Source organism: Petaurus breviceps, unplaced genomic scaffold, assembly GCF_028583685.1.
Source record: "Petaurus breviceps papuanus isolate PSGF00001 unplaced genomic scaffold, PetGlider_PUasm1.0 189, whole genome shotgun sequence".
Classification (NCBI taxonomy): Eukaryota; Metazoa; Chordata; class Mammalia; order Diprotodontia; family Petauridae; genus Petaurus; species Petaurus breviceps.
In genome coordinates this window covers 30,121,663-30,134,065 of record NW_027185809.1, presented here as the reverse complement: position 1 = coordinate 30,134,065, position 12,403 = coordinate 30,121,663, and the positions used below count along the sequence as shown (strand labels likewise).

At 38.1% G+C, this 12,403-nt stretch overlaps 1 protein-coding gene and 1 long non-coding RNA gene across 4 annotated transcripts in view; one reads left to right on the top strand and one right to left on the bottom strand.

The window, feature by feature from the left end:
* The window catches only part of LOC138164392 (uncharacterized), a 54,349-nt gene extending 44,039 nt beyond the window's left edge, over window positions 1-10,310 (top strand). The window contains exons 2-3 of the long non-coding RNA XR_011169044.1: window positions 6,845-7,226; window positions 7,354-10,310. This is a non-coding gene — a long non-coding RNA (uncharacterized lncRNA). The remainder of the gene's footprint in view (window positions 1-6,844; window positions 7,227-7,353) is intronic.
* The window catches only part of LOC138164391 (prostaglandin reductase 2-like), a 51,397-nt gene that overhangs the window by 36,265 nt on the left and 2,729 nt on the right, over window positions 1-12,403 (bottom strand). For all 3 annotated transcript variants that reach the window (XM_069092162.1, XM_069092163.1, XM_069092164.1), the window contains exon 2: window positions 5,215-5,294. In XM_069092162.1, the coding sequence (XP_068948263.1) occupies window positions 5,215-5,251 (37 nt within the window). In that variant the 5' untranslated portion in view covers window positions 5,252-5,294. The remainder of the gene's footprint in view (window positions 1-5,214; window positions 5,295-12,403) is intronic.

The window sequence follows — 12,403 nt, the reverse complement described above, 5'->3', positions numbered from 1 at the left end:
AGTTACGTTAATTAAAAGTAGCCTATTATCTTTGTTCCCCTAGCAGTATTTGCAGGATATATGTACTACTATCTCTAATTACCATTCTCTGAAGTTTGGCCTGGTACATACAAACCACGAGCTATTCTTACAGAATGCAAGTAGACTTCATCCATCAGAAGGGAAGGAGGTGGTGTTGCTAGCCCTGCATTCCCAATCTCCAGTCCAACATATTGTCCCCCACGCCTATGATGCTCCAGACTCTACAGCCAATTATATTGTGTCCCCTTACCTATGATGCTGCCTTCTATTTCTGGGATACTCCTCTTTCTTAATACAAAAATGTCCCCCTCATTCAGGGTCTTAGCTAGCTGAGGAGGCTGAGACTCTTGTTTACTGGAAAATTCATGCTTCACTAATAAATTGATCATGATTTGAACTTTGTGTCTCAGTTTACCTTAATGTAAACCATAACAGTACAGAAGTGCTCAATTCTAGGTGACTTCCTTCAGCTTTCACAGTGAAAGCAGTTTTTAGATAAGAAATATTTAACTCTTTGGATTTTTAGTGTAATCTCTAGTATAAGAAATAAGCCAGGAACATGCCAGGAACATGTAGATATTCACATCATAAAGGAAAATGGACAATATAATGAAATAACATATATTTTATTTTATTATTTTTTTGGAGGGGGGAAGGGAGGGCAATTGTGGTTAAGTGAATTGCCCAAGGGACAAATATATATATATATATTTTTTTTGCTTTTTAGAGGGCAATTGGGGTTAAGTAACTTGCCCAAGGTCACACAGCTAGTTTTTGTGTTAAGTGTCTGAGGCCAGATTTTAACTCGGGTCCTCCTGACTCCAGGGCCAGTGATCTATTCACTGTGTCTCCTAAGGGATGGATATTTTTAAGAACAATTTTGAAGTTCACCTCAGAAAAAAAATAAAACTGGAAAGATGTATTTTGGTTATGTTTTGTTTTAGTTTTTTGTTTTGTGTTTGTTTTACTCTCAAGTCCAAGGTAGGAAAAGATAACCTTTGTATGGGATACTTTGTCATCCTGATTTTCAGTGTTCAAGATAAGCTAAAGCAAACATCATTTCACTGTGAAGCTAATTGCAGCTTAATTAACATGGACTTTGATGCTCAATAAATTCATTACAAAAACGTATGCCTTCAAAGAACAGCAAAAACTGTTTTTGGAAATATGATTCATGAGCAAAGAATATGATCAAAGGTTCATAGACTACTTTAAAAGCCTTATCATTGCACTTGGTGAGCACAAAACAAAAAAAATGAAATCCTCAACATTCTATTAGACAGAAAACAACTGTCTGTATGCAAACAGATCCTTGACTGGTTAGAGCAAAAGTCAAAGTAAACACCAAATAAATGACTGTGATAGAATACTATTATGCAGTAAGAAATGAAGGGGAAGGCTTCAGGACAACCTGGGAAGACATATATGTTCTGATGCAAAGTGAAGTAAGAAGAACTAGAAGAACATTGTATACAGTAACAGCAATACTGAAACAATAATCAACCGTGAAAGACTTGGCTCCTCTGAATAATACAATGACCAAGCACAATTGCAAAAGACTTACAACAAAAAATGCTATCCACCTCCAGAGAGAGGGAAGAGATGAACTGAGTACAGATGAACAAGTACATATTTCTTTTTCACTTTATTTTTTTTGCCTTTTTTTTGGCAACACAGTTAATGTAGAAATATGTTTTGCATGACTTCATATGTATAAGGATACCATATTCTTTACCTTCTCAATGGGTTGGGGAGGAAGTGAAAGTGAAAGGCCAGTCACTATATATGACTGCAGCAACTACAAACCATGTTTTAAAATAAGCTGTCAGGTATATGAAAAAAACGCTCTAAATCACTATTGATTAGAGAAATGCAAATTAAAACAATTCTTAGGTACCACATCTCACTTGTCATATTGGCTAACATGACAAAACAGGAAAACAATAAACACTGGAGAAGATGTGAGAAAACTGGAACACTAATGCATTGTTGGTGGAATTGTTAACTGATTCAACCATTCTGCAATGTGGAGCAATGTGGAACTATGCCCAAAGGGCCATAAAAAAGTGCATAGCCTTTGACCCAGCAGTACCACTTCTAAGGCTGTATCCCTGTAATGGGAATGTAAATTTTTAAGATCTTCCCTGCCCCTAGGCTAAAGTGCATGTGGAACCTGGGGTAGGAGGCTTGTTTTTCAGTAGATACTTCTTGATTGGCCAGTGAGTCAATAAGGTTGTTACATTCTCTGAGCCAGGAGAAGGCTATATAAGCCCTGATGTGTAGCTTTGTTTTGGGGCTCACTTTGAGAAGTGTTCTGTGATTTGATCAGATGAAACTCTGGGAAGACATTGTTATGAGTCCCCTGGCTTTGAAAAACCCAGATGTTGATTTGGTATGGATGTAATGGTTGGACAGTTTGGAAACTGTCTACTTGATCTGTTTCTCTGTCTTGATAATTCTGTCTGTATATTCTGAAGTTCGGGGTGCCGACCTTTTTCCCCTGAACTAGGTAAAGGATACATATGTTTGACTGATTAAAGTAAGCTTGTTAACCCATTTTGAGTTGCTTTCCTTTATCAAAGTAGATCTAAGAACCTGTGTTGGCAGCCATCCTGGGGATGCTGGGGTGCTTGCTGCTACAATCCCAAAGAGATCATAGAAGTGGGAAAGGATCCATATGTACAAAAATATTTATAGGAGCTCTTTTGGTAGTGGCAAGGAATTGGAAATCAAGGGGATGCCCATCAATTAGGGAATGGCTAAACTAGCTGTGGTATATAAATGTAATGGAATATTATTGTGCTTATAAGAAATGAGGAGCAGACAGACTTCATAATAACCTGGAGAGGCCTATATAAACTGATGCTGAGTGAGGGGAACAGAATCAGGAGAACATTGTACACAATTACAAACACATCTGTGATGACCGACTTCAATAGACTGGGCTCCCCTCAGTAATGCAAGGTTATAAGACAACTCCAAAGGACTCAGGAATGAAAAGACAATTTACATCCAGAGAAAGAATTAAGAAGTCTGAATGAAGATTGAAGCAAAACTACTTTCTCTCTTTTTGGTTTTGTTTCTTTTTTCTCATTATTCATTCCATTGGTTATAATTCTTCTTTACAACTTGACTATTGTTTAATGTGAAGGTATTTGTAGAACCTATATCAGAATGCATGCTGCCATGAAAGGGAAGGGGAGGCAAGGGGGGTAGAAAATCTGGAGTTCAAAAACTTGTGGAACTGAATTTTTTAAACTAATTGAAAATAAATGTTTTAAAAAAGTGATTGAAAACAAAACAAAACCAAAAAACCCCTAAACAACCAAGGTGTAAACTTGAAAATAAGATTGTCTACAAGGAATTCTGTTTTCTTTAGAAATTTAACTTATGTAAAATAGTCATTTTAGTCACAACACAGATGCTAAGAGAGTCCCAAAATCACAATGGTTATTAAACACTTAATCTCCTTGTCAAGAAGAGAGACAGGGCAGTTCATTGGCAAAATGTTTTGGAAGATGTCAGAAGAATTTGTGCAACATCAAAATGTAACTGAGTAAAAAATGAATTTCTACAAAGCTTAGTGTGAGATGGAGATAGATAAATTGGATTATCCTCTGTGCATTTGCTGATGCAATACAAAGTATAATGATAACAGCAATAACTCCCAGTAAGCTTGTGAGATAGGTAATGAAATTATTGTCCTAATTTTTTAGACAAGAAAAGAGAAATTCAGAAAAGTTAAGTATTACAACCAAGGTCATACAATTACTTTCAGAACCAGTTTTCAAACCCAGATCTCCTGAGTAGTTCACTATTTTTTTCCACTGTACTTTCTCTTCATTTTTAACTGAGGGAAAGGGGACAGGTTGAAAGAAAGACTATTGAAGTACTTTTTTTTTATATGCACATGAGGGAACAGAATGAAATTCAGCAGGAAGAACAAATAAGCAGCCCAGTTTTGAAAGTTATATGCAGAACTATTTAAATGCTTTTTTGTTTTTTAAGGAAGTGGTATTAAATGGAGATCCACAGTTTGATATTCCAGTGCTTATTACATTGCCTTCTAAATAGTAAGCACTCAATAAATGTTTAGTGACTGATTGACGCATATAATTTGAAACCGGACAGATCTTTTGTTTGCATGGGCTATATTTATGGGTTTTTAATATATTAGAAATTAAAACATTTCAGTATTATTATGAAAACTGTTTGGACCTGGAACCTTTCAGAGGACCCCCAAACCATACTCTGAGAACTTCTGAGGATTCTACTTCAATCTCTGAATTTGATAGACACAGAAACTGAGGTCCCAAGAAATGAATGCTTTGTCTGAGGTCCCAAAGTTATGAGTGGTAGAGCCAGGATTTGAACGAGGTCATCTAATTACAAATCTAATTCTCTTGACACTATGAGATAAGGAAGGCTGTCACTTGAGACAGTAGTAAGTGTTCTATAGTCAGGGTAGAAGAGGAAAAATAGATCCAACCTATAGCATATATAAAGCCTATCAAGGGATGAATTAGATTACCTCTGGAACCTCTCTAGATTCAAACTTCAATGATTAAAGTTAGAGAAATGATATAAAAGTAGATTAATGCTTTCTATAGGAAGTGGGAAAATTCATTTTGAATACTCATAATAAATTTGATAAAGAACAAATAAAAAGAATCTATTCTACTTATTAACATTCTAATTACTACAAATTATTCCAGGGCAAGGAATACAAAAAAGTGTATTGTAGATGGTTGCTCGGTGGACAATTTTCTGTTTTAACATAACATTTTTTTTTATCACTTTTTTTTTCATTTTAGGTAAATAATGGTTATTATGACTCTTATCTTGTGACAGGGGTGGCCAGGTGGCACAGTGAGTAAGAACACCGGCCCCAGAGTTGGGAGAGCTGGGATCAGTTCCAGCCTCAGATACTTAACACCCACACAAAAATAACTGGCCATATAACCTTGAGCAAGTTACTTAACCCCATTTGCTTAGGGGTAGCCAGGTGGTGCAGTAAGAGCATCGGCCCTGGCCTTGGAAGACCCGGGATCGGTTCTGGCCTCAGATACACAGCACCCACACAAAAATAACTGGTTGTGTAACCTTGAGCAAGTTACTTAACCCTGATTGCTTAAAAAAAAAAAGAAGTAACAAGCAGCCACAGCTGTATATTAATCATAAGTAAATACATACCAGGTCGGGAATTCAGTACAACTCTATGTACACGCATCTCTATGTTCGGGCAGTAGACCTACAGAGATCTTCAGAGCTTCCTAAAAATTCAAAACCAAAGAAGGGTTTCAAAAAATTGAACAATAATGGGATTAAAAGAAATGCATAAAGATTATGTCTATGTTACCAACTGGAATGAGGTAGCACATATATTATTTATTCAAACAGGTACTGCAGCTTCTGGTCCTCTCAAAGCCTACTCAATTGAAAACCCACAAATGATATTTTCTTCCAGAGCTGGTCATACTATCTGATTATAAAATTAATGCCTATAAAAAACCATGCCTATGTATCATGAATACTTTCTTTGGGTGGGGTATCCTTTTAGGCACAGGATATTATAAAAGTGAAGCTTATTTTAACAGACAGATTAACAACTGGCTACCAATGTGGCATTTCTATCTGAATTAGCCACCTGTGTAAATTCAGCTTCACCTAACTTGTTGGAGCGAAGATCAAAATAAATGTATGTAATAGTAATGGCATTTAAAGATCCCCCTGTATTGGCTTGGTTTTTGGTTTGACTGTGTTAAAACGCAGAGCTTGTGAATCCCACCTGTGGGATGGACTTGTTGACATGAAAAGAGAGGGCTGAACTGGGAGGAGCTGGTGATGTGAATTTAGAGAGGCACAAGCAGAGAGAGAAGCAGAAGAATTTTTTTTAGAGAGACAGAGAGAACTGCTAAGGGCCAGTTTGAACTGCCCAAGAGCTGTCACCCAGAGCTGCCAAGGACTGAGGAGACATGGCTGTTATGCTGGTACTTTGTCTGTTTTGATGTTGTTTTGCCAGATTTGTCCACTGGTGAAGGACAGGCCTATTGTTGCAGAGGTCCTGGAACCTTGCTGCTGGTTCAGGGGTCCTGAGACTGTTCTGCAGACAGATAATGAATTGCGCCCACTGGTGAAGGCCAGTGCTGTTGTTGCAGAGGTTCTGGAACCTTGCTGTTGGTTCAGAATCCCTGAAGAAGGATTTTCTTGTTGTATGTTTACAGAAATCCTGGAAGAGGGTTTTGCTAATGTTTCCAGGGATCCTAGAACTGTTCGAACTAATGAGGATACTGGCAATGTATCTTGTGGCCTTGCTAAGCTTTGTCTCCCAAGGAACAAAGATTGCTGAGAACTTGCCTCAGGTCAAGATGAAGAAAAGACCTCTCTTTGAGTATTAAATGCTGTGCTTAAGTTTGTTGTAACTCTGGGGTAGATGGCCTATTCGGTTGTGATCCAGGGGTGGGAAACTTGACTCTTTTGTGCTCTGTGACTGACCAAATGAATATACTTTACTTATGACTGGAAACTAATCTCCATTTGAGTAGAGGGGCTTTGTGGTTGACAAAATGAATGTAATGTCCAGAGTGGAGTAGTACTTGGAAATTATTGAATTACACTTGGTGAATGCTGTATTTTGAAATCTGCTATATTTTGATTTTTTTTGTTCTTAATTTGTCACTTAATAAAATGGAGAGCAGCTATGCTGGAATTTTGAACCTTGGGAAGTTGCCTTTGCTTGACATTATAATGTAAGATTAGAAAAATAAAATAAAACAAAGACACTGACATACAATTAAAGAAATTCCAATGTGGTTTATTTTAGCAAACTGCTGATACCAGGCCAAGGTGAGAAAGAAGTACATGGAGGACACAGGGGACCCTGCATGGCATGGCAATGACATCTCATGTATGAAGGACAACAAGCAGGCCAGTTTGGTTTGGTTGGGCCACATAGTTCATGAAGAAGGAATAATATAAGTCTGGAGAACTAAATCAAACCTAGACAGTAAAGGATATTAAATGTCAAACAGAGCAGTTTGTTCTTGATTCTGGAGTCAACAGGGAGCTACTGGAGTTTCTTGACAGAAGAAAGGAATGGTCATATTTGAACTCTAAAAATATCAATGTGGCAGCTTTGTGGGAGGTCGGACTGAGGAGACACTGCAAGCAGAAAGACCAATTAGCAAGTGAAAGAAATCACCCAGGTAAGAGGTGGGGAGGGTCTGAATTGGAGTGGCAGCTGTATGAACATAGAAAGGGATGACACCAAGAAACACTGTGGTAGAATCAATTTGATGATGACACTGGTTTGGTTCATATTTATCCCTACAGGGAGATCAACTTTGAGAGTATCAGAACGTCTTGTTTCCAGGTGCACATCACTCCCACCCCACCACCACAAGCAAGATGAATGCCAAGTCTATGACACCAGGTAATGAACAGAAATGGAGCCCACATGTGAGCCTCAATTAGCATGGGACTGCATAAAGGGAAACCCTGTCTCTTCCCAGAGGGTGAACTCTTCCCTCCATAAACAAACTCAGACACCAATATGGGAAATCCCAGTAGCAGATGAGGAGAGTTAGAAAGCTTATTGAAGGCAGCATCCAAGACTGCTTCATGCTTCTTTTCCCTGGACATCCTACTTGTTCCACCACTCCAAAACGGAATCATTTGTTCCGTATCTTGTCTTCCAGTCAGTCTTGGCAGCTTCATAGTCCATACAAAGCACTAGCTAACTGTGGTGGCGTCCATGCTCTGTGTGACTGAGGTGTGCTTTGCCACAAGCATGGCAACCAGCTCGACTTGCCCAGCCAGTTCTGACATCACATCACCATAAAAGTCCCCTACCATTTCTGTAAGTAGTTTATCTTCTTTCTCCCAGTAGCACTACTTTTTCTCCCCTCCTCTCCCTCCCCCTACCCATTCAATCCTGTGCTTTATTCAGGCTCACGGCTATATGGAAAAGTGAGTGCTTTCCTATCAGGTGATGTCCACTGCAATCACAGAATCTTTCCCTCTTTCCCAAACATATTTATTGTATGTTATGATATTATAGGTATTATATATTTAAGTATAATCAGCTTTCTTTATTAAAGACTAGCATTTCAGAATGAATGTGTTTAATCTTTAAAACCAAAACAGCATTGTTTTCACTGTAATGGTAATGGGAATTTTAAGATCTTCCCTGACCCTTAATAAGCCTAGGGGAATCTGAAGACTATCCCTGCTTTGAAGATCCTCCCTGCCTCCTAACAGGCTTAATGTAATCACATGGAGCTTGTGGTGGGAGGAATTTGCTGAAGGGTAGAGTAGAGCCCACAGGAAGCTGGGAGTAAGAGCAGCTAGAGGAGAGAGGAGAGAAGATGTCAGACAAGCAGATAGGCTTGTGAGTAAATGTTTGTGGGATGGCTAAAGGATAGTGTGGCTCTCTGTGCTGTTAAGATGCATTAACTTCTTTGCTGTTATGATGGATTCGGCTTTCTGGTTTAGGGATATGGTTTTCAGGTATTTGAATAAATGTTTTGCTTCTGTCTTGTATATGGAAAGTTTGTTTTATTTTGCAATTGAACACTATGCCAGCATATTCCAAGTCACTGTTCGAGGCTGCGGATATTGCATTGGCACTACAATCCCCCCCCTTCCCCCCAACACACACACATGCAAATGTTCAGTTCCATAGGAAAGTTTCTCCATATATGTAGTACCTCTGGGGCTATTCCCTTGCCTCTGGTTCACACTTATATGTTGTGCTCCCCAGGTGTGATAAGAGCAATATTCTAACATCCAACTCCATGTGAAGTAAGGCTAGTTTTTCTTTAAAAGACATTGAAACTAATTCATTGTTGGTAAAGCTGTGAGCTGATCCAACCATTCTGGAGAGCAATTAGGAACTATGCCCAAATGGCTATAAAATGTGCATACCCTTTGACCCAGCAATGCTATTTCTAGGGCTATATCCCACAACAATCATAAAAATGGTAAAAGGACCCACATCTATGAAAATATTTATAGCCGTTCTTTTTGTGGTGGCCAAGAACTGGAAATGCTCATCAATGGGGGAATGGTAAACAAGTTGTGGTATATGAATGTCATGGAATGCTATTGTGCTATAAGAAATGATGAACAGGTAGACTTTGGAGAAACCTGGAAAGACATATATGAACTGATGCTGAGTGAGGGGAGCAGAACCAGAACACTGTATATAGTAACAGTGTGCAAGGACTGATTTTGATATACTTATCCCCTCTCAGCAATGCAAGGACCTAAAACAATTCCAAAGGACACATGATGGAAAATGCCATCCACATCCAAAGAAAGAACTATGGATGTCTTGCTTTGTTTTGGTTTATTTTTTTTTCTTTTTTATGGTTTTCCCCATTTGTTATAATTCTTCTATGCAACATGACTAATGTGAAAATGTGTTTAATAGGAATATATGTGTACAGCCCATAGATTGCAAGCTGTCTTGGGGAAGGGAGGAGTAGAGAAGGGGAGACAATTTAAAACTTAATGGAAGTGAATGTTGAAAACTAAAAATAAATAATTTAATTTTTTAATAATTAAAAAATAAATTTAATTGGCTCAGGTCATTAATGTGGCTCCCTGTTGTCCCTAGTATAAATTGTTTCCTGCTCTCTGATGGTAGACCACCATGGACAACACAGATGTGCTTAGCTAAATCAACACAGTGTCCTCCCCCTGCTACTACAGAATAAATCGTGTTTTCCAATATCAGACATGAGGTACAAGATCAGTCTGATAAGCTCTGGCCTTCAACACCAGGAGATAATTACACCAGGTTTAAGACACCATGCAGATCCACATTCCTAAAATTATAGCTTTTAAGCTAAATGCATTCAACAATGTATTTATCACAATTAGTTCAAAGGCATTCACTGTTAGGCATAGTAAAAACAGTAGCTACAAAACATTCCCCCAATAAACCTGGGGCACTAGTAAGAAGCACACTTATGTCCAAGACAACTCACATCTTACACTACTTTTCCTAGGATTCAACTATATAATATCCAGTGTGATGGGACATTTTGATAATGGAAGAAACACTTGACAAAGTCAATTAGAAAATCAGGGTTTATTAGTTTTGAACAAGTGATTCAATTCCTAAGAGCCTGTTTTCTAAACTATAAAACGGACTTAATATTATTTACCACACAAGATTATTTTAAAGATTAAATGAATGAATGTAGGTAAAATGTTAATTAAAAATATAAGGTAGTAAACCATAATTTTGGACATCTGGATTGTTTCTTTTTTTTTTTTTTAAAGCAATCGGGGTTAAGTAACTTGCTCAAGGTTACACAGCCAGTTATTTCTGGGTGTGGTGCTGAGTATCTGACCCCGGATTTGATCCAGGTCATCCCAACACTGGAGCCAATGCTCTTACTCGCTGAGCCACCTGGCCGCCCCAGTCTGGATTGTTTCTAATCTTTTATTGTTCCACCCTGTCTGGATGACTTCCCAAACATGTTACTTGTTGGATCCTCCAGAAGGTAGCTGCTATTCCCATAGGTTCTAGGGTACCTAGACACTATACACTTCATGAACCCCCAACTAATTTTCCCAGCAGTAAGCCAATAGACACAATTAGCTCTTAGAGTATGCTTTTAATAAGTAGGTAAATTAAAACTCTCCCAGTAATATATGTTGTGTGTGTGTGTGTGTGTATGTGTGTGTGTGTGTGTGTGTGGAGCACAAACTTCAGAGTACAATGTAAGGAGGCCCACAAGTAGGAAATACTTGTGGTTAAGTTAGCTAACACACAACTGCAGGTCCCTGATACCCTCTCTCTTTGTCGAGTTCCCACATAGTTATATAATGCATATATAGACTGTAATCACCCCTACTCCCTAATTCCCCTAACTTGTTTCCTCCAGAGGCACTTTTAGGTAAGAACTGCTGAAATGACAAACTCTATTTAAAGCCCTCAGGTGCATGACCTATTTTCAGCCCAGCCAATCACATTCCCTTCCTAATTTACTTAGAGAAAGGTACTCACATTTTGTAAAGTGAATACTGAGTGCTGTTAGCAAATTAATATTTCATTAACTCTTTTATCTACTTCTTGCTCTCTATGACATCAACTGTTATTATTATAAATAGCACTATTCTGAACATTTTTGTACTAATTATATTTTTTTCTTTCTGGTTGTTTCTTTGAGATGTGTTCCTAAAGTAAAATTATTGAGTCAACTGTAGGAAAAACTTTTACAGCTCTTGTCTTACTGCCAGATTACATTCCTAACTCAACCACTAATATTGAGAGATTTTTAATTGCTTTTGATGATTTAATAGATATATAATAATACTTCAGTATGGATTTGATTTTCACCTCTTTAATCCTGAGTGAAGTTATGCATTTTTCTGAGTGACTTAGTGGTTATTTTTTAACAGTGATAAACCAGCTACCCCACCTACCAAACAGGGCTCATTATTGTTCTGTTCTTTCAGTGGTGTCCAACTCTTTGTGACTACATTTGGGATTTTCTTGACAAAGATACTGGAATGATTTGTCATTTCTGTCTCCAGCTCATTTTACAAATGAGGAAACTAAGGCAAACGGTGTTAAGTGACTTGTCCAGAGTCACACAGCTAGTAAGTGTCTGTAGCCAGATTTGAACTAAGGAGGATGAGTCGTCCTGACTCCAGGTCTGGCACTCTATTCACTGTGTCACCTAGCTGCTACCAAAAAGGACTAACATAGGCTTAAAAAACCCATAATACAAATATCAAGATCTAAAAGTTATATTTGAACATCAGGAGAATCTGAATCATAGAAGGGCAACAACAGCATTGACAATACAACCATATTATCCCTTCCACATGAGATTTCAAATTTGCTTTCTGCTCTACTTTCTCTTTCTTTTTCCAAGAAGCATGTTAATTATCTCGTAAAAGAAAATATAATACTCAATCTTTTTGTAATATTACATGCTTGGTAAGAAAAAAAAAAAGGATGCTGGTACACTTGGTATACTCCCAGTACATGCGTATTGGAACTGTTTTTATTCTTTAGATCAGGTACAGTGGATACTTGGTACTCTGGTAAAGATAGGATGGCATAGTGGATACAGGATTGGACCTGGAATCAGGAAGACCTGAGTTCAAATGTGATTTCTGACCCTCGCTGTGTGACCTTGGTGTAGCGGCAAACACCCCAGTGTCCCCAGGGTTTGCTGCCAACACAGGTTCTTGGATCTGCTTTGATAAAGGAAAGCAACTCAAAATGGGTTAACAAGTTTACTTTAATCAGTCAAATATGTATCGTTTACCTAGTTCAGGGGGAAAAGGTCAGCACCCTGAACTTCAGAATACACAGACAGAATTATCAAGACAGAGAAACAGATCAAGTAGACAGTTT